Source organism: Anarrhichthys ocellatus, unplaced genomic scaffold (assembly GCF_004355925.1).
Source record: "Anarrhichthys ocellatus isolate YVR2014 unplaced genomic scaffold, GSC_Weel_1.0 scaffold1, whole genome shotgun sequence".
NCBI lineage: Eukaryota > Metazoa > Chordata > Actinopteri > Perciformes > Anarhichadidae > Anarrhichthys > Anarrhichthys ocellatus.
This window is the reverse complement of record NW_022280031.1, coordinates 4,037,060-4,063,490: the sequence shown is the minus strand read 5'-3', so window position 1 is coordinate 4,063,490 and position 26,431 is coordinate 4,037,060. Positions and strand designations below refer to the sequence as shown.

At 40.0% G+C, this 26,431-nt stretch overlaps 2 protein-coding genes across 10 annotated transcripts in view; both read right to left on the bottom strand.

Annotated features, from left to right (window-relative positions):
- Window positions 1–259: 259 nt before the first annotated feature.
- Window positions 260–7,856, bottom strand: tmem51b (transmembrane protein 51b). 3 transcript variants are annotated; one of them, XM_031849057.1, is made up of 3 exons: window positions 6,958–7,856; window positions 2,433–2,850; window positions 260–1,535 (listed from the first exon to the last, which is right to left on the bottom strand). In XM_031849057.1, the coding sequence occupies exons 2-3, from the start codon at window positions 2,834–2,836 to the stop codon at window positions 1,082–1,084; spliced, it is 858 nt and encodes a 285-aa protein (XP_031704917.1). In that variant the 5' UTR covers window positions 2,837–2,850; window positions 6,958–7,856; the 3' UTR covers window positions 260–1,081. The 3 variants fall into 3 exon arrangements, with proteins under 3 accessions (XP_031704917.1, XP_031704926.1, XP_031704934.1); XM_031849066.1 differs by lacking the exon at window positions 6,958–7,856 and adding an exon at window positions 6,733–6,945; XM_031849074.1 differs by lacking the exon at window positions 6,958–7,856 and adding an exon at window positions 5,936–6,706.
- Window positions 7,857–8,788: 932 nt separating this feature from the next.
- Window positions 8,789–26,431, bottom strand: part of kaznb (kazrin, periplakin interacting protein b) — a 100,480-nt gene continuing 82,837 nt past the window's right edge. For 4 of the 7 annotated variants that reach the window (XM_031854784.1, XM_031854793.1, XM_031854802.1 and 1 more), the window contains 13 exons: window positions 22,541–22,732; window positions 20,055–20,191; window positions 18,671–18,841; window positions 17,170–17,350; window positions 16,857–16,990; window positions 15,860–15,983; window positions 13,287–13,477; window positions 13,083–13,201; window positions 12,284–12,515; window positions 11,944–12,045; window positions 11,220–11,386; window positions 10,922–11,018; window positions 8,789–9,963 (listed from right to left, as the gene is read on the bottom strand). In XM_031854784.1, the coding sequence (XP_031710644.1) occupies window positions 9,799–9,963; window positions 10,922–11,018; window positions 11,220–11,386; window positions 11,944–12,045; window positions 12,284–12,515; window positions 13,083–13,201; window positions 13,287–13,477; window positions 15,860–15,983; window positions 16,857–16,990; window positions 17,170–17,350; window positions 18,671–18,841; window positions 20,055–20,191; window positions 22,541–22,732 (2,012 nt within the window). In that variant the 3' untranslated portion in view covers window positions 8,789–9,798. Of the gene's footprint in view, window positions 9,964–10,921; window positions 11,019–11,219; window positions 11,387–11,943; window positions 12,046–12,283; window positions 12,516–13,082; window positions 13,202–13,286; window positions 15,984–16,828; window positions 16,991–17,169; window positions 17,351–18,670; window positions 18,842–20,054; window positions 20,192–22,540; window positions 22,733–26,431 lie in introns of those variants that run through there. The other 3 variants (XM_031854820.1, XM_031854828.1, XM_031854836.1) reach the window with 3 other exon arrangements.

The window sequence follows — 26,431 nt, the reverse complement described above, 5'->3', positions numbered from 1 at the left end:
GCTCCTTTGCCTCGAAAGGGGCCTGCTGAGGTGGTTTGGGCAGTTGATCAGGATGCCTTCTGGATGCCTCCCTTTAGAGGTTGTCCGGGCACATCCAACTGGCAAGAGGCCCCGGGACAGACCTAGGACACACTGGAGGGATTATATATCTCTGGCCTGGGAATGCCTCTGGTTGCTGGGAAAAGGGACATTTGAAATACCCTCCTAAGCCTGCTGCCCCACCTTAACCATTTTGCAACAAAAATATAAAATCTGGTCATGAGGTAAATGAAATCGAAAACATTTATTCTCCAGTCTTTACCAACAACATACAGCACAGCTTAAACATCTGAATACCTATAAAGTCCTATGAAGAAATGCATAATTGTTAATGTTGCTTCCCATACCAGAATATCCAATCGTTTTTCTCTGGTTTTACTGTTACAGTGGATTCTGTGTTTCCAATATTTTACAGTTCACACTGAATGTCTTATAGATGGCATTTTCATTTTCAACAAACTGTTTAATGCAAAGATTTTAAAACGGCTCACAAACAGCTTTTTTTTTAAAATCATAATTTTTTGGCCTCAGTGCATTTTCTTCAGACTTACAAATCACAAAAAGGTTGCATACTTAATAACTTTAAAATCTCACAGGTAATGAGTTTCCCTTTACCCCTTTTGAATTACAATAATATGATTGAAACTGTTCCACAATTAATCAGCATCAATATACAGTAACAATAAGAATTGAGGTGAAAAACATAAAAGTTTAGGATATTGTCTATTGCAACACAAAATTGGCTATGAAATAAAACTGAAAGGCTGTCCCATGTTTTGACAGTTCTGTCAAACTAAATCTCAACGTTGACAGCGTATCCTTTCACACAGACTTAATTATGCTTTATAGAATAAGAAGGAATAGCTCTGCCAATCACAAGCTCCAGTGATGAAGACGGTGTTCTCATTTCAGGAGTGTATCTGCATGGCTTCCATCACGCCGCTCCCAGCTACATTTAACCTACTTAATACCAACCTTGAAAATGGGTTCTCAGAAACAGAGTTATTTATATTCATCGAGAGCAGGGAATAAGCAAGAGACACTACCCTAACTCCGGCATCTCTTTGTCATACTGCGGTGGCGGAGTGATGGGTTCAATGGTCACTGGATTCTGTGTGGGGCTGCGGATTTGGAGGCGGAAGTCCTTCAGGTGCAGTTTGTCTGACTTGATCCTCCTCACCCGGAGGGGCCGCAGTAAACGGCTCACCCGGCTGGCACTGCGAGTGGGCAGGCTGGGGTTTGATCGAAGGCCAGAAGGTTCAGCCTGGATCTCAGCAGCAGGTTCAGCCGGAGCTGGTGTGGGATCATTAGGAGGGACGGCCTCGGTGGGGTTGTCAGTGGGCTCTGTTCCCTCATTTTCCACAGCAGCTATGATGTCCTCGTAGGACGGCAGCTGGGAGGTGCTACTGCGAAGGTTGCTGTGGCGGACGGGGTAGTCCTCACTGCCGACAACCTCGTCGTAACTCGGCACGGTGTATGTAGCTCGGTCTGCCGCTCTGCAAAAGAATCTCAGTGAGAAAGTGCAGTATAACACAAAACACGGAAGAAAATCATCAAACTCTAAACCTGCAATAACTATTCTGTTGCCACTCAGGGACAACAGAAACAAGCCGTGAATACAACACTGACACATCACTTATATTGTTGATATGACGAAGGTCTTGACAAACGGTTTCAGTTTTTCACATCCAGGAGACATAGAGCAACAATACCATTCATTTGGATTCGTGTTTGTGTCCACCTGTCAAATGTAAGTCCAATATTCACTCTTTTATACATCTGGTTCTTTAGCTGCTAAATGCTCAACTATGTTCACCAGCTGTCTATACAGCTGCCTTTGTGAACAGAAACGGGGCTAAGAGAGCTGGAGACTGAACCAACACAAGTTTAGGGTTTTGTCATTTTCACATGACACATGCTCCAGACATTGATCCATTGTTTTTTATAAAAATATGGATTATAGCCACCGTCTTCCTCCCCATAAAGCCAATAGATCTTATTATGTGACAACAACTTGGTTTCATGAGGCATGATTAACAGCTCACATCTGCACTACGTATAACATGTAGGTGATTAAAGCATCTTGCAATGTTTTCTGATGGCATACGTTTTTGTGTGTACTATAATGAAACGATCCCAGTAATAATTTGGTGCAGTCTATGTGTTGCTTTTAGCACATTGATTTATTCCTGGGTCTGTTTCGGGGTAGTAAAGAACTTTCAAATCCTAAACAAAGTGGATTTCCAAGATATTCCAAGTGGAAATGCTTCAAGACCTGTAAAGCAACAATAACAATTTGTGCACCATATGTACCAAATGGGAGTAATACTGGAAGTTGACAACGTCTAAGGAAAATCTGAATTTATTAAAAAGACAAAAGGGCCATCACTCACGCTTCCTCCTGCTCCCTTGCCACATGGTTCATGAGGGGGACTCCTGTTGCCACTGGCTGGCTACTTGCATTAAGTTGTCTCTTCCTGCTCCTCAGACCGAGGAAAATGGATAAAAGCAACAAGCCCGCCCCTACTCCAACCAGCACCATAGCCACTGTTGAAGCACTCGTGCTGTCGTTGTCTTCCTCTGTGTCAGTCGGAGTCGCAGTGGAGTTGGTTGACGAGTTGGGGGAGTCCTCTCCGTCCATCGGTATCACAGTCCACACAATCATGACGATACCCAGGGCTATGAGTCCCACTCCAAGGGCGCACAGGGCATAGTGAGCGCCCGAACCGCTGCCCTCTGAGCCGGAGGATCTGTTGGGACGGTTGTTGTTGCCGCATATACCCCGACTGGAACACATCCCTGCAGGACAACCTGGAACATAGAGGATCACCGATGAGAAGTGACGAGAGATATGGAAACATGAGCCACATGAGCGACCGTGTCTCAGTTGTAGAGCAGGGTCACCTTCGGTCAGAGAATCGGAGGTTCGATCCCCGGCAAAGCTAGTCCATGCTGATGTGTCCTAATCAAATATTTGACCAATTGCTTTTGCTCTAGTCACATTGTTCATTTACCATCAACCACATTACTATGACTACCAATAATACTAAGACCCATTCTCTAACACTACACGGTCCATGTAAACATTTAACATCATTATATCTGTCAAGTCTAAAAACACAAACTTGCATATGTCAGGCTCTAGGAGGGAGATTGTTATTGTTGGGACCGTGTGTATCACGCCTGCTCAGATCAGCTCTAAAAAGCATTTTATTGCTGCAACTAACAATTAAAACCTGCCCTGACTGAGTATTAGCATAATGCTATTAATGAACCTGGCTGCATTGGTGAATAAGTTACTTTTTTTTTTACGGTTCGTACAAAAGTGCTGAGATTGCTATATTTCTGAGCGACAGGAATGAGAGAGCAGGTTGACAAGAAAACAGGTTAAAATAAAACAAGTGCATTAGTAGCTCCACACATGTCTTAACATGACAGATTGAGAGACATCAATCTTTTGATTGAGGGTAATGACTCACACAAAAAATGTCTGTGGTATGATGATATATCACTCAACATGAATTATGTTAAGTATATAGTGGAACACAATGGAACAGATTGGATCTTTGATAAACAAGTCCCAGAATTACGGGCGTGGGGGGCAAAAAATAGCATGAAGACCTCAGCAAATAAATGCAATTTAATACAATACTGCAAAAAGTGTCTCTGTCTGTAACATATACATCCAACTAGAGCTTTTTCAGAAATGTTTGCAATAAACAGTGGACTTTATCATTTTTTGTTATTGTCAACCTTTAAAGCAGAGCATTATCTTTACCCTGCATTACTTCCGTGAGTCATTCCTTCTTCTTAAACTGTTCAATTTGAATACTTTTTAGATGGTTGACAAGCAGCTAGTATTTCACAATTAAAAAAAAAAAAAGTTAAAATGAGAGAACAGTCTGACCTATACACAGAATCCTCTTCTACTACTGCCTCAACTGAAGTTAGTAGTGTGATGACTGACAGATACACTAGATGGGTGTGTTTGGAAACATGTTCAAACATGAAAACATGTTCAAATAACATATCAGCAACAAAGTGTAGGTTGTACTGCAGTCTTCATAAAACGCTACATCGGTACTAAAGGTGCTGCTGAGCACCAAGTATATATTTAAAAGCCTTTAGACCACCACACTGTAATCCACACAATCACTTTATCTTTAGCAAGGCGTGCTGGATCCATATTCATACAGTTTAAACTGTATTTCGGGTTGGTGCTAAGAGGAAGCAGTGAGGAAGAGATTGATTTTGAGGTAAGATTGAAAAATCGGGAGGGACACGGTCTCTAATGTCTTGGGAAAGGGAATTCCAGAGCCTGGTAACTGCTCTGGAGAGGGATTGGAGTTGGGTGGGTCTGGTGGCAACCAGGTCTTTGAGTATTGTGGTGATAGCAGCAGTATTACAAGGTGGAGGGGATAATTCCATGAGACAGTGGAGAATTGAAGAGGATGGTGAAGTGAGGACATAGGATAGGGAGGCAAGTCTTCAGCGCATTAGTGGGCCGAGGGAGCAGGTTGTGGGTTTGGATGAGCTCATGAGTTTATAGATGAGGGCGGGGCAGCTGGTGTCAACAGAGGGAGGAGGTATAAAATGCAAAATAAATAAATGAGTTTAATCTACTGAACATCACGAATTCAAGTGAGTAAATCAGTTTAAAAACGTCTTGCATCCATCATTAATAAGCCAACACCTGCTGCACTATTCTCAGGACAGTTGACAGATGTTCTTTTCATTCATGATTTAAAGGGCAAAGCGCTTTAAGCACGTCGTCGATGTGCTTAACTGCAGATGAAAGTCCAAACCTACGTTCAAAGCACACCCTGCAATTAAGCTTCTGTCCTCTTATTCTGACAAAGAAAGGATGGGATGGGCATGGAGGAAAGAACAATGCTAATAAAATGGTCCTGATTGATTTAAAGAGGCTGGGAGAGCTGAGGACTGGTATGGGTTGATCAAATAATTGATTCTCTCCTTTATCATGACGTGGTCTGCGGAATATGCTTCTGATACTCCATCACCAGTATCACAGGACATTTCCTTGTGATGCTGAGGCAGGTGTTTCCTTGCTTTCCTTCAGACATCTACTCACTGGCTCTTTGACAGAAATGATGGCCCACACACCAGATACAAATCTGTTGAGATCAAATCTCTTTTTCAATGATGATCTGGGCAAGAAAGCGGCAAGTTACATGTCGGGTACACAAAAATAAAAAAACATCACATTTGGTCGAGAGCAAAGCTAATGTTAAAAAAAAATAAAAAATAAAAAATAAAAAATTCAAGGGCTGCCTTTTTTTTTTTTTACCTACGTAACATTTAAAATATCAGGCACATCCTGTCTCAAAGCGATGCAGAGAAATGAGTTCATGCATTTGTTACCTCTAGACTAGATTACTGCAATTCCTTATTATCAGGCTGCTCTTATAAGTCTCTTAAATCTCTCCAGTTGCTTCAGAATGCTGCAGCTCGTGTACTAACTAAACCTAAGAAAAGAGATCATATTACTCCTATTAGCTTCTCTGCACTGGCTCCCTGTAAAATCTAGAATAGCATTTAAAATCCTTCTCACCGACAAAGCCCTAATTGGTCCATTAGGCACCATCACATCTTAAAGAGCTTATTATACCCCATTACCCCACTAGAATATATAAATACATTTTATGATACTCACTGCTGCCGTTATTATTAGTAGTCATACATTTTCCATCCTTCTTCTTCTTACCACTCATTAATCAATCAGCAATCTCATGCACACTGTAAATGTCAGCTGTATGTAAAACTCCTTGAAAATACTTAAATTCACTGAATAAATACAGTAGGTCCTAATTCAAAATGATTAATGTTATGTTTAAATTGACAAACTTAAGCAAAACCGTAAGTGGAAACTACAAACCTTCAAAGTTTCATCACTGCATCCGTCACACAATTACCAGCGTCGCTGTCGTGGCTGGAGACAGTTTGAGGTTTTTTTTTTAATTCATGTTGTGAAATTAAGCAGCATAAACACTGTGATAAATGATTTAGTTTCATAAGGAATAAATTCCATTTTACATTCCATTAACAGTTTATTTTACTGTTACACACAATGTAGCCTTATTTTCAGTTCACTGCATTTAACATCAAATTTAAATAGATTTCAAAGGTTATTTTGAAATTATGAAACGTCTTAATATTGTGACGTTGATTTCATTCATAATAAGGAGCCCATTCTGTGAGTGTATGACACTGTGATACAAGGTTGCATTGATCTGATACACTAGATCAGTATTGGCTTTATTAAATGGATCAAATATCAGCTCTGACTCGACCAACATTAAACACAATTTATTTGTCAATGTACACAATTCTGCTTCCATTAAGTCATGGAGGCCCACAGAGTGTTCAGTGCCTTCTGTGACTGCTATCGGGTCAGTATTGATGCATTACCATCACTATCAAGGCTATGGGGACAGTTTATTATCACAGTGGTCTGTGCTTCTGTCAGTTTGCACGCTGACATCCTGTGTCATCAATGGCTTCCTTATATTCTTATGCTCTGCATGTTACAGGTTGGACGGTGTGCATGGGTGTGTCCATGTCAAACATTAAAAAAAAAAAAACATTCTCTCCTGTAAGTATCACAGGCCTACTAACTGCTTCAATGACGATACTGTTTGAGTAATCTTAACTTCTAAAACAGTGAGCTTTTACCGGGTAGGTTGCGTGCTGCAGCACGCTGCCAGTTCTTTTGTTGTTTGTAAAGTAGGAAGGCACCCCAGAGGGAGGACGCGTCCCCTCACAGGAGCTACACTGAAGAAAACCCAACTTATCCGGACACAATAGAGTTCGTGAAGATACGCGTGCGACCCAATCTACGAGCTCCTGTTGATCTGATAGCGGGCAAAGGTGGTGAAGGTGATCTGGAAGAGGCCTTACCTTTCGCCGCTCAATGCCCAAGGACTTCCCTCTTCCTCTTCACCTGAATCACGCAGGTGTGTTTTCAGGAAGATCACAGGGAAAAAGAGGAAGAAGACATAAACGCAACAACTGACGACCCCGTTCAACTGAGATTCGTATTTAAAATTACAAAACGTTTTTTTATATACCTATATACGCCGTTTACTACCACAGAAAAATGTTTTAAGAGGAACTTTGTTAAGATTCCAGCCGGAGTGAAACCTCCCCTCTCCTTGTTGTAAAGTGTGTCCGCGAATTGTTGTCCGCGTGGTCCTAGCGCCGCGAAGAGAACTTCCGCTGGGGACAAATTAGTGGGACAAGAAAGGTGGACACACCCGGAAACAGATTGATAAATGTATTGAAATTGAATAATATATTACAATAAAACATGGTTAATGTAGTTTTATGTTGGCACGAATGGAGACTTACAGGATTCTTAAATTGATTTAACTACATTGTATTTATTCAGAGTCTGTCTAAAAGAAAAACTAATATTATTATTATTATTGTGGATGTATTGACGATATTTTCATTGTCGATTAGACTGCCGATTATTTTGTACATTATTAACTTTAGTCTATGAAAACCTAAACTATTCCAGAACCCTGGAGGGTGTCTTTGCTTGTTTTGTTTGACCAAAACATATTTAGTTTTCTATCAAATAAAACAAAGAAATGCAGAAACCAGGTCATATTTCGAACCTTTGCTTGACAACTGACTTTAACTATTAATCATTTTACTTCTAATGATTAGTGTTTAAAGATCATTAAAGCAAAAATAAATGTTTCCTTAATTGTCTTGAAGAGGTTGTTACATATGTATTTATTTTATATTTCACTTTATTTTATATTTTACTGCAAATTTTAATATGTTTCTACTTTGCACTGTGTTGATTGTTGTTGATTTTAAATGTTGTGCACCACCCGTCATGTCAAATTCCTTGTATGTTCAACATACCATGGGAATAAACAGTTCTGATTCTGATTCTGAACACACGTTACTTGTTGTGGTCTGAAGTACACCACTCCTATTCTTTATATGATCACAACCATCAGAGATATACAGCTGACACAAACAATCTTACTATAAGGTCCACTCAGTAGCTGTTTTGGAGCTTTAGACTGTGTCACACTTAGCAGATGAAGTGGTGGCCTCAAGGTTAGAGCCCCCAAAGGTTACTGGTTTGAGTGTAGAGCAGCGCTCTCCACTCATTACCACACACAAGGCCCTTAACCCCCTCCTACTCTGCTCAAAACTAAGGGGGATGAAATGCAAACAGAAATTCTGATACATTATTTAATTAAAAAAATTAAGATACCAAACTAATCAACAAGCTAATGTGACACTTTTGAAAATTCTGAGCACATTTTAAATATATAATATAACTAAAAATATTTAAAAAATCATAGGATAATATCTTTCTTGGTTAATGTTTTAAAAGTGATTTGAATGCATTTGTCTTGAACAATAACAATAACAGGCCTAAGCTGAATATGACTTGACAATAATTTCACTTTTAATGTTGGCGTACATGAAAAGCTCTGACAGCAGGGTGAAGAGAGACAGTAAACTGTCATATTCACACTGGTGTTAAAAGCAGAAATCATTGAGTCCTTCAGTTCTGTTTCCATACACGTTTGAACTAGTCCAAATCTTCCCGCTTCAACAACTTTGCTCTTGGTGACTGAAGGAGACGCCCTGATAGTGACAGACAAACCTGTTTTCTACTATTTGGATTGACCTCAGGCGCTTAGCTGCACACAGTGTCGCCCCTGTGACATTTCATTTGTGTGTTTTCATGCTCAGGAACAAACTTTAAACAGTGTTTTATAAAACATGATTAAACCGTACAAAAATTCCTTCATACCTACATTCTCTCCACTGATCTCATAATATAAGTAACAGCATTGCCTTTACGTCAGTGCTTAACTAATACAGTATAAACATGTGCAGATAATTTGCTTGAATTTTTACACATCAGCACTTTGAAAACCCAACATTCAACTGTATGTTTTATTTACATATAACCTCAACATTTACATTATAATGAAAACAAAAACAATTTCAGTTCATTAATTAAATGAATATATTATGTAACACTAATGAGAAGATGGATTTTTACCAGTTTTCAAAATTACAGAATTCAGGTTAAATATGGTCCTAAGTGCTAGAATCATAGAAGTTGAACTTTTTGCCATTTTTAGCTCCCCCACACGTCCAAATTACATATCTTTTAATGTTGTAATGAAAATTAAACAACATCTCACTCATATATGTAGAGCTGCTGACCTGACGCAGTTCAGGTTTCAACAGCTGATATGTATCTCGACAGTGAAAGCATGTTATAATGACTTTATTTCCTATAACTCAAGCATAATCATTCATTTACTGTAATGTTAGAAATAAAGAGTAGAGCAGTAAACAACAGTGCTGTGAGACCTATTTGATATAAGGCATCAAAGGAGAACACTGTGTTCAGGTATTTTGAAGGTTGTTCTTAAGCCTTGTATAAACTCATAACATAAAACTCATTTGGGCGTTTAGTCAGAATAAAACAATTGTTTTTGTCCATAGAATCCTCTTCCTCTTCATTATGTTCACAACAGCTCCATCGGGTCAAAAATGATTGTTTCTGTTCAGAGTATGTGTTAATCTAATATTGGCCAAGAATAATGAATCATCAAATCAAGTGGTGCACCCCTTTAAGACAACTTACTCTTAATCAATGCTGAGTGTAGGTCCCTCTCAGTAGTAAACAATAATACAATGACAATGTAAACAATAGCTGCAACGTCAGCGATCTGGATGGCGGAGGCTGGTTCAGACGTTGGTGATTTCAACACTCTTGTAGGTGTGCATCGGGCTGCCTTTGGCTGCCCGGGGAACGGCCTGAACTCGGGCATCTCTGGGCAGAGAGCCGCAGCTGCCGTGGAAGCCCAGACTTCGCTCCACAGAGTGGTTGTTGGCACGTAACCTCAGCGGACTCTGGACATTTTTTCAAGAAGGCATAAAACAGAATGTGGAGCTACTTTCTCAAAATAAGACGCTTTTCTTTCTATATCTTAAATGACTACTGTGTTCAAATACTATCAGCTGAGATTGAAGTGAAACTGTCCAATAAAAACTCCCAATTACAGGACAACTCATTACTGGAGATGAACAAAAAGCTTCACTTGCATTTTTCTATACAAAAATACAAATGTTTGTGACCATTTAATGTTCAATATACACCTCTTTCACAAGACTGAGACTTTTTTTATTTCCAAACTGTAACATGCTGCAACAGGTTGACCAATTAAACAGGTTTCTGAACAAAGTCACCTTTCTAAAACTTCCAGCTAATTTAACTTTCTCTCACTATTCTACACTTTTTAATGATCGCTCCTCATGTCATGTCCCACGTCAACATCTCCTGACACAAAGACATACATCACTAGCTAGTGTGGGCAATGTATTTTAGACGGTTTGGCTACTTTCTTGCTAGATTTAGTGACTTTTGGAGCTAGCGCTGCTAGCCACTTCCATTGGGAAAGAGCTGGCAACACTGGTTGGGTCATTTTTTGAATTTAGCGTTCTCTTGCCGGTTTCTCCAATGTTACTAAAGCTTTAGCTACTGTCTCTCAAACATGAGAGATTCATTTCAATTTATATCTTGAGCTGTATAAATCTGTCAAATAGTTTTGTTATGCAGATTAAAAGGCAACTAGTTGTCATGAAAATAATTAGGGGAAAAATGCTGTCCTTCTGCATGCATGTGTCGTCTGTGAAGAAATTGCAGCTGAGTAAAGTGCAGTACCACCACACATGTATGTATGCAACAAAGTTACCCGTCCATAATCAAACCATGTCTTAGCCCACTATACTGCAAGGAAACCTCCAGGAAGATAAATATATGAATCTATGTAAACAGAAACATTTCACTAATTAACTGCTGAAATGATACCTTGCCTGATCTTCTCATCGACACCCTCTCCTCGGCAAAGCGGTTAACAGCCACAGGCGAAGAGGATCCGATAACTTCACTTCCCTGCTCTGCACTGCTGTGAATACAAGGAATAGACATATTCATTTATGTGCACAATGTTTAAATTTAATCCTTAGATAATTACATTCATTTTCAAAGGCAACAAAATAACTGGCAAAGTTATATTTTTATATCATAGAACAAAATTACTTGTTGCTTTAAGAGTATGATAGAATAGAAAAGTATGCAACAAGAGTTGAAGGGTTTTTTAATCTACCTGTGAGGGACGGCGAGTGATTTCATCTCTTCATACAGGTGCCGATGCAGCATGTGTTTGTTGCTGGGGATCCCCAGGGCTTTGGCCATGACGTCTGTGTCAAAGGACGGGTCCAGAGCCATCACAGCTCCATGAATCCCTTTACCCGGAAGATTGCCTGCAAAATCCTGGAGAGAACATGGAGCACAAATATGCGGACTTCAGACTTTATCTGCAGTCCTGTCAAAAGTCATATTGGTATTAAAGTCAAATTTAACAGTAATTAAAGGCAAACCACAATCATGGTGGCGTTTTAGTTTCTAGTTCTACAATTCCACCAAAAATAAGCATGTTAAAATAAGAAGAAGGTAAACTATTATTCATTTCCAATGCAGAAAAAACACTTGTATGTTATTTTCTTAAGTGATTTTTGTCTGTATTCTTTCAGCAGTGGCGAGGCACCATTTTAAACTAAATTTCAATCGTCACATACATACAGGAAATTTGACCCCTGCATTTAACCCATCCGAAGCGTGTCTCACTCAAGGACGCTAAGACATGCGCACAGGAGGAGCCAGAGATCAAAACTCCAACCTTGTGATTGAAGGATAATTTGCTCTACCCCCTGAACCACATCCGCCCCAATTATTGAGGGAATCCTAGAACCTAGTAATTAGTATCTGGTAGAAATCTGCCCTTCATATCTCCGAGCAAAGGGGAATACCGTCACTGACCTCCCACCCACCTTGAGGTCTATGTCTCTGATCCACTTCATTACTCTGTGACATGTCCAAACAATCGGGTCCCGGTCTTGGTGCTCACATTTTGCCCGCTGTCCCTGAAGGGTCTGCCAAAACACAACACAGAGATGAGTGCGCAAGCATTCATGTAGCAAGAACCAATGAAAACACAGAGAGAGGTCAGGGAAAGGTGATGGCCTGCTCAAGCTATGGTGGATAATTATGGAAATCACATGTGATGTGTTTTGTGATTGTAGTTGGGTTAAATGTTATGCAGTGGTTGAGGAACAGCAATACGTTCCTTTTCATATGGTCTCTCATGTAAATGTTGATCTTTAATCTTACCTCTTTATCAAAACTGAATATCTGCAAGAGCTGTATTGCCAGGAGCAGACTGGTCTGGTGGAACTGGTCGCTGATGTTAAGGAATCTCTCCAGGTCTCTCCGGCTCAGAGAGTTCAGCACTCGCCCGTCCACTAGATGAGTCTGGAAGGTCTGCGAGTACTGAGGCAGCCCCACGTCACTCAGCCATGATGTCGCAACCCAGTGATGGTCCATCTCGGATGCTTTCGATAGTCTAGAAGATGATTAGACAACACCGATGAGCAGTGGTCGAAGATTTCAGATAATTTACTCAGGTATGAGCAGAAATACGACACAGTGAAAATATCCATTGCAAGTTGAATTCCTGAATTTAAAATAGTACTAAAAAGAATGCAAGCATTATGAGCTAAATGTACATACAGAGTCAGAAAGAAGTGCTAATAATGCATAAAAATTGTTTATGAATAAAATATTTTATTATTGTTTTATTACTACTGATGCATTTTACTGTTGTAGCTGGTCCAGGTTGAGACGATTTAAACTATTTTATGCACTGTTGTTGTGTGGCTTAATTTTATTTAAATCTTAATCTGCAAAGTAACCAGTAACTAAAGCTGTGAAATAAATGTAGTGGAGCAAATAGTATCCTCTGGATTGTAGTCGAGTAGAAGTATGAAGTAGCAATGAAAGGGAAACACTCAAGGGCAAATACCTCAAATTTGTATTTCATTGCAGTACTTGAGTTCTAAATGTACTTACTCTACTCTTCCGCTGCTGATAATCAATATTAAACTTCAGTGTTTTGTTAGCTGCTGCTCACCCTTGGTCCCCTTCAGCTCTCCTATAATCCTCAATGGCCAGTCTCAGTTTCCTGTGATGAATGGGGTTATTGACACCCAAACCCAGCTCCAAATCCTCATCTGTCAGGCCTAGCAGGACCTAATGTACAGAAATCCAGTTATTAATCAAAAACAGCATCTTACCCCACTCTCAAGCACCACAGCCACTTATACCAAAGGTGTACCTTGCCACTTTTGACGTTTTCAGAGCAGGCTCGGATATACATGGGCATTCCCATGACAACCTCCAGCCAGGCCTGCACTGCACCTGCCCTCCACAGCGACATGCATGTGTTTCGAGTGAGCTCCGCCTGCTGGAGGCGGTCCAGCTGCTCCTCGCCATCAGACAGGCTCTGCTGTGTGAGGCTGTCAGAATCTGGATTGTTCAGGAGAAGTTAAGGTGCGGCATACAGGAAGGGTTCAGGGTCAGAGGGATATGGAAATCAAGAAAAGTGACTCATCTGGAGAAAGGTTAACATCAAAATCAGAGGGCATTCACATTAGAAATACACAGAATCTTTTTCATACATCAACAACTGAAATTTGGTCAAAAAAGTAATTGAAATTGCACCAATTGGCCACTAGATAGAGCCAAACAATTAATTGTAGCTCCACGTCCTATGTCTTTGGATGAACTGTATTGTATATGGAATTAGTTTCCCAGGATTATACATTTTTTAAATAAAAACTACACAATTGAGTCAATCTAAACCTATAACTCAGAAGAAAAACAATCCATTTCTTTATTTCATGAGAGTGTGGGAGTCCAGTGAGTTCAAAGAACTACAGTACCGAGTTTAGTAAAGTTGTTAAAATACTTCAGCAACTATCTGATGATTATGACGGGACTAAAGACCATTAGGATAATGTATTAGAGACACAGGGATTATTCATAGAACTTCATGCAGGAAAACACCGATTCATACTGAACAAACCAATCCAGGATGAACGCTGCATGTTTACCTGATTCGTCTCCACATGCTGACAAAAACGCTGCATGCAAAGTCCACCATCTCTTTCTCAAAAGAGTTTCCACAAGAAAATGACACAAACTTGAATTTTTCCAATGGACCTGAGTGATATGAATAATCCCCAGAGTGCAGAAACAGACAGCTGGTAATCACAGATGAGGAGTTACTCACTGGCAGGAGAGAGTTGCCATTAGAAATGGCAGGAGGAGAGGGAGAGACACATTAGACTGGGACACAATAACAAGATTACTCACGGAACAGAAAACTGCCACATAGGATGTATTCAGTTACTAGTTTTATTTTTAAAATAAGATTTCATTTCAATTATAATTCATTTTTGAAAATGCTAAACGCCTCCTCCAACATCTGGCTGCAACAGCTGCAGCAGATAAATATTTGAAGTTACCTCTTCTTTGTATTTTTTCTTTTTAAATAAAATACTTCAATAGATTTACTCTTTTATGCAACATTTCCTAAATTACAAAGCATTTATTATAGAATTATTAGAGCCACATTTGCAAGAAATGAGGAGGGATTCTACACAAAGCAAAACAAAAACAGTCAAAAAAAAAAAGGGGGATGCATTCACAATGCAAGGAAGATCACTTGGTAAAGGGAAAAGGTAACACAGGAGCAACACAGGATTATGGAGAATATTAATTTGATTGGCAATGAATGGACATCTAATCAGAGCAGCAAAGAGGGATCATGCAGATGTTTAATGGGCATTCCTTCGTCTCATACTGGCACGTTAGATAGCTCTCGGTAAGAAGTGAGTCAGACATAAACAATGTTACGAGGCTAGTGCTAACAGTGACAGAATGATACGCAGACTTTCTAGAGATGAGTGTTTCCCCTTTGGCACTTGCGCATAGTTTCGACAGCAGATGACAGGTATGTGACGCATCACTGTTATTCTTTTGTTTGTGTTTTCAGGTACGTGCAATTACATGTTGAGGAAGACTGGCTTTACAACTCTTGTTGGCCAGTCGTTGATTATTGTAACTGATAATATGATATTGAGCAGAAACGGATGAGGAAGCTTCATGAAAAAAAGGTCTCTGCTGCCCACATTGTGATATGTTTATACATTAGCCAGCATTTATAAATTGAACCTGATGGCAAACTTACACCAGCAATATCTCTGAAACAAAGTACTACTTTCCATTCCAACAAGCAATTTGAAAAAACAGAATTTTGGCCAATTATTAAACTCCAAAAGATAAATTTCTTTTAAAGCCATTCAGGCTAAGTAAGATTGGGAATAAGAAGAAACTTAGAAATCAATGTTGCAAAGCATGATAAAAGCAACTGTAAAGTAACAAAAGTCAAATGACATTTACAGTAAAAACACTAGTTTCACAATAACTCCTATTTACATATGAACAGCGGTCCTTCAAGTCTCCAGTTATAAAAAAACATAAAACATTAAGACATTTGGAAGATAATATAGCATAAACATGGCTACACATAATAATAACCCATGTATATATTTATATGCATGTAAACATATATACATATGCATACATGTACATCTATAAATATATATCTAATTTACAAACATAAAATTTAAGGGTAATATTCTGTACATTTATGGGGATAGCAGTCTCTTTTAGGCATTTCTTTTAAAATTCACCCCCTCCAGACAAACCCACACACAAAACACTCTTTACACACAGTTAAAGCCAGGTGAATATCCACACACATTTACCACTCACACACAGGCTCACACACTCAGTATCACCAGTCAGCATCCTCCTCTATGTAATAATCAGGGGTGGCTGTACCATCAAACAGGCCGGGGTCCAGTGACTTGCGTTGCTTGCCTCGAGCGAACACCCGCGACAGGGATCCCAGAGTCATCTTCTCCTTCTTCTTCTTACGCTTCTGGTCCTCCAGGTCCTCCATGGACTGAACAGAGAAGAGGAGACAGGAATCTTGGGTTTGTCATCCCATACAGCTGAGTCAAAGCAGTAGCTCAGCATTTTGGGAAATATGCTTATTCACTTTCTTTAGAGTAAGATTGGTTAGCTTAGCTTAGCACAAAGACTGGAAAAGAGACTAAATGACTCTCTGAGTTGCTTGTAGTTGTTTAGTGTCTCTTTGAACTTGCTTGACTGACTTTCTAACAAGATGTGTTGTCATTTCATGCAGAGGTTCTGGTCCGATAGGCCTTAGGCCTGCACCTGGTAGGCCCATTCAGCAATCCCTCAACTTTACCAAGAAGCCAACTATCTATCACCTTGTTACTCTGTTCGGGTGGGCACCAAGGGGGGCCAGTGCCACCCCCGGCCAACTTCTGGCTCAGCCCCTGACCTAAAGATCACAGATTTACAAATTGTATCCTGTTTATTTAATATGTACAAAAACAAAGTGTATTAACGGGGGTTATGTGCCGAACTACTTCTTGGCCTGGCAGAGTAACTTCTTGGAATCTCGACTGGTTGCCTGACACCAGGACGTTCCTGCTCCAAGCAAATAATTAGTCCAGCACATAAACGCCTGTACCCCCTGTCTTTATGCTAAGCTAACTGGCTGCAGCTTCTTCCTTAGCGAGACAGCAAATAAGCATATTTCCTAAAATATCAAACTATTGCTTTAAAGTGACTTAAATGCAAAATAACATCATCACCACCACCACCACCAAGCAGGCAGGCTGACACCCAGCAGGCTGACAGAAAAGAGAGACAGACACAAACAGGAGAAGACAAGAAGAGTAAGGAGGTACTTTTAGAAAAGTGTGGAGGTGTGATTACTTGGTCGAGGAGGCCAGGCAGCTCTTACATTGCAGAGGGAGTGGGTCCGGTGACGAGGTGAGTTGATGTCGCTGGGCGTGGACGAGCGGTCTCCATCGGCTGCAGAGGCGTCTGAGATGACAGACGGCTGGCGAGAGTGGCAGGGGCTGATCCTGACCACAGCTGGATGTGCCACACACACGCACACACATGTGCACACGTACATGTATTTACACATGTTGAAAAATACCCAGTTAGTATGAGAAACCTCCAGGAAACACTGTTAGTATGTTTAGTCTGTAAAAGCAACACCAAGCAGCACCGAGACTGAGAAGCAAAGCAGATACAGTAAGAGAGCTTACCCTGTCTGTCCGTGGTGTGTCCGTGGTAGAGGGTCTGCTGGCTCTGACGAATGGCGGCAGTGAGCGGCAGGTCGGCCTGCATCACCCACTCCTGACTGCCGTTCATCACGGGCTCTGTAGGCATTGCCAACGAGTGGCGCTTCGGCACGTCTTTTGTCAAGGTGGCCAGAGACTGCTTCGCCTGGGAAACAAAAGAGAAAGAGAAACTGAGCATGACCTGAAAGTAAAACAAACTTGCTCACACACATTTAAAAAATCTTTTTAATTGATTTAAAATTAATTTCTATGCTTTTTGTTTGCGTTTTCTGTGTCATAGTCTGTCTGTCTTCATATCTGTTGTGCATTATGTAAAAGACTTGAAATGTGCCATATAAATAAACATGTCTTGTACATAAACTCATGAGCACTGTATGCATGCTTGAATGTGTGCATCTACACACACATGTACACAACAATAGCTACACTACACAACTAATTGTGGAACTTGATAGCTAAATGAAAGACTAGTGGTATTCTATGTTTACTTATTGTCAACAAATCCCATGAAAAGACCAAAACCAACAATCAACTGATCTTAAATATATGTTATTCCCCTGTGCAACAGAGCGCCACTGTTTTCCAAAACCTATTAAACTGGCCAATATGTTCCTCTATTATTTGCACAGTACTTTATTTTGAGTCAATCAAAACATTCACCGTCCTATTGCTCTAAATATTCACTAAAGCAACAAATGTGTATTAATCTGTTGCTGAAGTTTCATACAAATACATCATCTACTCCTGGTTGAGCACTGTTTGCTAAAAATTACAATGCATGGCTGTATTAGGATATTATTTAGAACGGCAGCTTTAACCTTTGAAGTTAGCCAACAGGCAATATTCTAATAAAGACTGTCCATTTCTGTGCCAAAACTATACATGTTTGATGTTTTCCACAGGATTGTATTACTGGAAGCCTATAAAAAGGCATTTAATGGGCAACCACTTGTGGTAAGGGAAACAGTTGGCAACAACCGGATTTTAAATAGAAAGAGAAGAGGAGAAAAAAAGAGAGGTAGAAATATATTTTGTGGCTTTGGTGCTTGCTTGCTTGACAGCGATGCAGCTCTTGCACTGATGTACCAACACAACTGATCTGTGATGAGGCTTGATCTGAGGATCTGTGGGTGGTTATGACTCGCCGAGGGAGGAGAGAGATTAATGACACACAGACTGACAACTGTATACCTCCGAGGCACCGATGCGGCAACACAGAAAAAAAGAGGCATGAATTTCTTCCTCAGCCTGGAGAAAGAATTAATACTTTGAGAGAGGAAAGGGATGAGGATGGCAGAGCAGCTTACTGCATGTGTTTGATATGAACACAGCGGCAGGATTGCAAACCCATACCTTGTTTGCATTTATGCCATAAGCACCAGATAATGATGCTAATGTGACACTTTTGTGCTTGACTTACTAATTCAAGAAAGTTGTGACTGTGTTTACGTGCAGGGTGACTCACCATGGTGAGCTCGGCCTCCAGCTCTTTGACCCTGTTCTCCTTCATGTCCATCTGAGAACGCAGGATGTTGGCCTGTTCTGTGGCTTCTTTGGTCTGCCTCCTCAGGTCCCACTTCTCCCTCTCCAGCATGTCTTTCTCCTTTGCCAGGACTTTCACTGCATCCTCACTCTCCTGAAGATCACACACACACACACATACACACACACAAAGACACAGTTAATCCTCGCCAAGCTCACTTTGAACGATCAATGGAGCCCGACATTTGAGTCAAGGAGCATATCAGAGCTACATTCTATGTTACAACCTATTTCTAAACTTGTATTTAAAAAAAAAAGGGATACATAATGACACCGTAGAGATAAATGATTTTAATAATCACAGTAACAAATCTGATATATATTGAAATATATATGTATAATGATATTTTATCATATTTTAGTTTTTTTTTTTTTTTTAACAAATGGTCTAAATGGGTGCATATTATTGTGCTATATGCAAGCAAACATTCACCGGGAAGGGACATAACTTCGGGAAAAACCACCAAAGCAGACTTAGAGTGGTTCTTCTTAAATTCTTAGAAAAGGTGAAAGAAGCTCGCCAAACACTTAAAAAACCTCAAGTAGAGAAGTTTGATTGCACTCAGCAGAAGAAGACATTATATTATATTTTACGATAAATTAAATTTTGTATCTATACACATGATCTAATAAGAATTTATACCAATGTAGTGGTAAGTAACAAACAATAAACAGTACTTTTTCCTCAAATGAATTTACTTTTTACTTACATAGGCCAACAGATATTTTTTCTACATCACATGAATTAACGTTTATCATTGTGATCAAGATGTCAAACTATATACAATATGTATTTAACATTTATGAGCAATATATAAACATTTAATGAAGGTTTTATAACACACTATAATGTGTTCATGCACAGATAGTTATTTTTAAGTGTTTACAAATGTACAGTCTTTGTCAACAATTATAACTTCTCCTACGAAGACAAATGTTATTATATTACAACGGTGTTTTACTATATATTCATTCATTACCGTTTATGCAGCAGCCTCCACGGTGACCACAGGAGGAGTTATAGTTGTTGCCAATTACATTAATAAACAATTACATTTGCTTACAACTACATTATAGTTTGTTATAAACCATGTATCAAGCGCTTACATAAGGTTTATGCTTTAAAGAATGACTTTAAGTAAAGTGTTACCACACCGGGAGACATTTTACAGCTAAAATGATACAAATGAATTTGTCAGTGGCAAAACTCTGTTGTTGAGACGCTGTCTTGGGCTTTTCTGCACTGACATTTTTAGTTATATATACACAATGAGCTAATGCTGATAAATGGGCAGGGCCGCTGTCACCTTTCGGTGTTGGTCGTAGTTGCGTATGAATTCTCGCAGCTGGTCGTCTCTGCTCTCCAGTGTTGCATACAGCTGCTGCATCTGACTCACCAAGTCCGCCTTCTCCACTTTTAGACGCTTACGGTCAGCTTTCATGGCTGCAACACAGAGACCAACACATTCACACACTGAGCATCACATACAGGTGTAAGTCAAGGATCATTTTAACAGCCAATTTGACTGTCAAACAAATGTGTCAGTGAGATTTGTAAATCAGAAACAACTTTGCAATTGCAGAAGGGAACCACCAGGTGACACTGTGCCTTCTGTTAATGAGGGGCTGCAGCTTTCTTTTCTTCTATTTTTTGTTTTGTTTTAGATAAGATGATGAAATCATCCCAAACAATAATTGGCACAGTAGCACGTATTCATTCATACATGTAACTGTTTCGGCTGGCATGTGGAGACTGTTGGCTCATCCCGGAGAAGACCAATTGGATCTGATTTCTTTCAACTTTCAGAGAAAACTCAACAGCCATGATGCAACCGGTGGGGCTCTTTGCAAGCAATACCAATAACATTGTTCCCTGGAGAGTTTGTGAGACAAGACTGGAACCTGTACTTTACATGACTGCACACATGTGTCATTCAGGAGGCATTCCTCCTGACAACGGTTTAGTCTCTTCATATTTTACACTCAACATTCAAACCTGTTTTTCTGCCGTTACACAACACAGTTTACGAGCTTGCAGTTTACCACCTGGGACTCAGAGCAGGGGCGAGAACCATGCAAAGCAATACTGTCGAACTAAACTAAATCCACGATTGCCTTTTTGGTTTCTTCTTCTATTTTTGTGACAAGAAATGATCCTAAATGTGGGACGGACTGTTTTTACTCCCTGGGTTTCATTATGGTTGGATTTGTTTTCATACAAAAAAATGAACTCTGTATTCTAGTCTACATTAACGCCACATTAATATTTCAGAGCAAAGCTTCTATTGCATGATTGATGGGAGTTCATTAAAATGAGGTGAACCTGGTGTGTTCTTGGCTGCTCATCACGGGCGACACCCATTTCGGAGACATACCGATGTCAAAACATATGCACATATACAGTATCTCTTGTCCACACTTACAACAAATAAGATGTTAACACAAAATATCATGTTTCTCTTCTGGAAGATTGCACACTGTTGTCATTTCAGTGCACACGTTTGAGACCTTTGGCACATGCATGACAAAACAGATGAACCCTAAAATAGACTGTAAAGACATTGTCCTCGTCTTTTTTATTGCCACAACTTTTTGTTTACTGATAGTAAAGAATATGGACTGAACCACCTGAACTGTGTACATCTAGGATGATGAAATATAAATGTGTTACAGAGAATTATTCTTTATTTAATGTATCTTATAAGCAAAGATCTTTATGTGTCTACATGAGCCAATGCATCTTATTTTATACTATGACACAGATTTTGACTCATTGCTGAGTTGAGCTCTGTTGCTTATTGTATGTTTTAATATGGATCTTACGTGATGTAAGGTGACCTTGAGTGCTATGAAAGACGCCATGAAATAAATGTTTTATTATTACTATTATTGGTATTTTACTACTCAATGTCGAAACTGGAAGCAATGTCAGTCTGGAGGAAGACAAGTGGGTTCGTAATGGATTGTAAAATTAGCTTCATTTTAATTTTATAGTGTTCTTTTTTACTGGGAGCAAGCACTACTGTCTTGAGTAAGATAACAATGATGGATGATGCACAAATACTGAGTTGGCTGTTCACATACAGTCAGAAAATCCACTGGGGCATGTGTTTGATTTGCTAAATATAAATAGGTTAGCCTTAAATTAGCTAAAATATTATGTTCATTAAATGATTCATCCTTGTTTGTTGTACATAAATAAGCAATCATATGTTGAACAAGATACTTCAAAACAATACTTCTGATCTTGTTAGCGTTCTGGCCAACTGACTTAAAGGAAGCACACTTAATGGCCATATCTGCTTTCCTTGACATCAAGGGTAAGAAGTGTAACATATCCCTTCGAGAATGTATAGAATTCAATATGAAACATTTAAGTTGAACCAGTTATTTGCAGAAATATGCTGCCAGGATAAACATTTGCCTTGTAGCGTTTTTCCCTTTCTTTTACTATTTGGCAAATCATTTCTTTAAATACATTTGTGATTTGATGATTGTGTTATTGTTAGAATATGTTTCTTCTGGTTTTGTACTGTATATGTACATGTTTGTTTCCAATCCCTGTATCATGACACAGAAATAAAAACGAATTGCAGAAACTGACTCATTATTTTCTTTGGTGAGATAAAGTGGGTTTTATTACAACACAATCTGGCTTGAAGGAACTCGAAAAGATGAAACATCCTACTAACAGCATGGACAGCTGTATTTGCTGCATATTTGAGGTAGCTGTTCCCAGAAGGGACTCTGGGGGATTAGGTGAGACAAAAAGACGCCTGTGTTGGCTCCTGACCTTGTAAGGCCTCCTTGGCACGGTCCAGCTCCTGCTCCTTGTCACCCAGCTGCACTCGGAGCTCTGTGGCTGAGAGCAGATTGGCAGAGCAGCCTCCCTGGGTCTCCTCCAGGTCTTTACTCAACATGTCCTTCATTTGCCTCAGCAGGTGGACCTCCTCTTGAAGCTGGACCACCTCCTCACGCAACAACACTGAGGGAGAAAGAGCGAGAGAGAGAGAGAGTTTGGGAATTTAGAGTGTGCAGAAGAGGAATGAAGAAACTGCGAGTGCAGGATTGAGAATATGAAATCACGAGAGAGGAGAAACTAAGAAGAAGCAAAAGAAAGACTGAGGGAGAAAAAAAGAGATAGGACGAAAATAGAGAACTAAAAGTACAAGCAGCATAAAATGAAGGAAGTCGTATTGGACACCAGGAATTAAAAAAAGAGGGTGTGATTATGTAGCACATCATAGAATATGCCCTCAAATCAACATAGGAAACCCCTCAAGACTCACAGCTCCCCCTCAGCTGTGGCCACAGGGGTTTAAGAAGTGAGAGTGAGAGTGACAGACTCAGCACTGAAACCTGTGAGGGTAGTAGGTAAGTGAGAGACAGCAGTCTGATAAGATTTAATAAAATATCAGCGACACACACTCGAGGCGTGCTCCTCAGTGCTGTTTTCCATCCGCTGTGAAACGCCTCTCAACCCTCAGCGAAAACAAACAGGAGCAAGAAACTCAGGAGAGGACACAGCAAACTGAGGAGGGGACTAACGGACAGGAGCTGGTGGACATGTTTGCTGAGCAGCAGAGACAGAAAAGATGAAATAGATAAGAAGAGGTTTTTCTTGGGCTGAATTTTAGTCCAGTGAGGGAAGTCCATACCAGCAACAGAGGAACAATATGTCACAATGATTTATATTGTACACATAAGGGCACACGGTTTGTTACAGAAGAATGGACTCTTTTTACAGAGACAAATGACACATCACAGCCAAAACATTCAACTTCACTGTAAAATCAACAGCCTGATGATAACTGCTTAATTCAACGCCAAAAAATGTTATGACACCTTAATAGCTACCATACAATATGGGAGAGCACAACAGAGAAAGGTTGCAATGTGGATAATGCAGATACAATTTAGTAGTGGATCAGCAGAACATTTACTATTTTGATTAACAATTATTGAAGTAATTTATTAACTTCTACAAATATGCAGATTTGCTTCTTCTCTACATGACTACAAATGCAATAACTTCAAGTTTTGGATAATTTCTCAGACAAAATGAGAAATTTGAGATCAGAAACTTGTGATTAGCATAAAACTTAAAACTCTCGGGATCACCAAAGTCACCAAGACAACGAATGTTTGGACCACATTGCAAAATGCACAACGGACCACCTCAATCAGTAAGCTTCATCCTCTGGGGATCATGAATGTCTGCAGAAGACTTCACTGCAATCCATCCACTTGTGTACATCCTTGGACACAAGTTGTGGAACCAACCGACCTTCAAACATATGCCATGCCTATATGGAAGGCTGCGTGCATGGCTGAAAAATATAACGAGTGAAAAAAGTAGACTGTGCCCTTAATTTTATGCAGATCCCTACAAGACTCCATGTAAAATCATGTAAAATTCAAGAGCAAGCGTGTATGCAACAAAGAGTGTAAGTGTGTGTGTTTGTGTGCACGTTTGTGACTCGGAGAAAAGAAAGAAGGTCTCTGCAGGCCTGCAGCCAGACCTCGTGGGGCTGCAGCACTCCGATAAGAGAGGAAGGGACGGTGCATCGGTCTCTGTCGACTCAGGACTATGGAATCACACCGGGCAGCTCTGTGCTGCATGTGACAAAAAGAGTTTGTTTCCCTGAGAGAGCAATCGTTTAAAGCAGACTAAATCCGCTTATTCATCTGCTTACCTACAGGCTTTCCTATATTTGTCGCGGGAAGCCCAGCTGCTGCTTTTTATGCCACTGGAGAGAAATGTGCATTTTCTAGGTGCTTTATTGTGTTTGGCTTAATCTGCAACTCTAAACAGGCTGTTTAAATTATCAGCTGCTCTTGCTGTGATGTGAAGGTTGACCTGCTCTTGTCGTTAGCGGGAACAGCATTTGTGTTGAGCAGAGAATTTGTTAATTACAGAATTCTTAGGTGATGATGAGTCTTTTCCGCTTTTACCTCAGAATCTAGGAGTATTTGACTTGCTTAAGTATATTAAGTATAATCACATATACAACTTGGCTTGTATGACATTATCTACTTTACGTCAATTCAAAACTGTGTTGTAATTGTGTCTTGAGGAGTCTTTACGATAGATTTGGTGAGAAATGTGTCTAATTTGCAGATAAATCAGTTGCATAATTCTCCCAAATCCAATTTTGCATTCATTTCCAGCCTCATCCCCTCATTCACTAATATACACCGACCCACAAACATACACACATATGTAGGTATAGAAAAACACACAATCTCTTCGAATGGGTTTATTGCTAGTCCAATTGTGTGTAAAATCAGGGCAAAGAAAACTTCCAGAGATCTTTCAATCCTCCCTGAATTTGTGGCCATATTACCTTTAAGAAATGTGTGAAGGGACTCACAGAAAAGCTGCTTCATTGCACACTGACTTGCGTTAAAGCTACACCAATATGGCACAGACACAAATCATCTACCAATAGATAACGTGCCTCCACATGCACTGTTTCATGCAATCTAAAAGGCTATTTAAATTGACAGGAGACATATAAACGGGACACTGCAGTCTATACTCTGTTTTCATCTGGGCTCTCTCAGCTCGGACCCTGGAGTGGTTGTGCAGTGAGCCTGGTCAAGCTATTAAGAGTCCTTCTACAAAAGGCGAGAAGCCCACTCTTCTTCGTATTCAGCTGTGGCCCATTCTATTAATTTCTCATCCAAGCCTGATTAAAGTGTCCATCACAGCCAGTGAGGTCTAGGCCATCACTCCCAGTCCCTTTCCCTACGCATAGCAGAGCCTTCACAAGCCAGCGTAGACACACACACACCCACACCCCCCCACACACACACACACACACACACACACACACACACACACACACACAGAGAAAGAGCTGTGGACGGGTGTGTAGTGGCTGTTGGCTCATGATTAGGCCTGAAAGAAAGCAGAGGCATCGCTCTCTGCTTGGCAAAGGGAAAGAGGGACCTGGAAATGTGTGGATTGGCGGTCAAAGACCAGAACTAGCCTCCTCTGAAGCGTATGCAGGATTAAAGTTAAGCTATTTATATACATGATTGATCAAAGATGCTTAATGTGAGCTGTGTTGGAATATTGAGTTTGGATGAGAAGTTAAATTGAAAGTTTTTGTTCTTGTTGCAAAAACTCTATCGTTAAAATGTCAAAAGCAGTTTCAGACTAACTATTCTCACTGCATCTGAATTGCTTGGCTCTCATCATACATCAAACACTTTCCAATCAGGCAACTTTACAGAAAGTGAACTGACGTGCAGTTGGCAAGCTTCATTCATCGTTTGCCTGATCTGAACCAGAGACATTGCTTCCTTGATTCAGTTTAGTATTGTGAGCTTCTTTTGAAAATGAGGGCCTTCAGTCTCATTTCAGCTTTTAAACGGGTTAAAGGGTCAGTTCACTCAATAACAAAAGAATATTTGTTGATATAATGTACTGCAAGTCTCTGTGTCTGAGATGTCTTTCACCCCAGTAAGATCGGGGTGAATGGAATTCTATTTGTGCTTCCCAAAGCACTGAATCATTGTAGGGCTGCAGCTCAGGATTTTTATTTATTGATAATGTGCCAATTAAGATAGCAATTAATCAAATTTTTGAACAGTCTATAAAATGTCGGAAAATAGTGAAAATAGGTAATAGTGGCTTTATCCAACCATCAGTCCAAAACCCCAAAATATCCAGTCT

Excerpts from the sequence above, each read along its gene's own strand:
- tmem51b (XM_031849057.1), bottom strand. The coding sequence starts at position 2,836 with ATGTGTTCCAGTCGGGGTATATGCGGCAACAACAACCGTCCCAACAGA. Across the intron at positions 1,536-2,432 it reads GCAAGGGAGCAGGAGGAAGC|AGCGGCAGACCGAGCTACAT; the intron begins GTGAGTGATGGC and ends ATTCTTTTGCAG.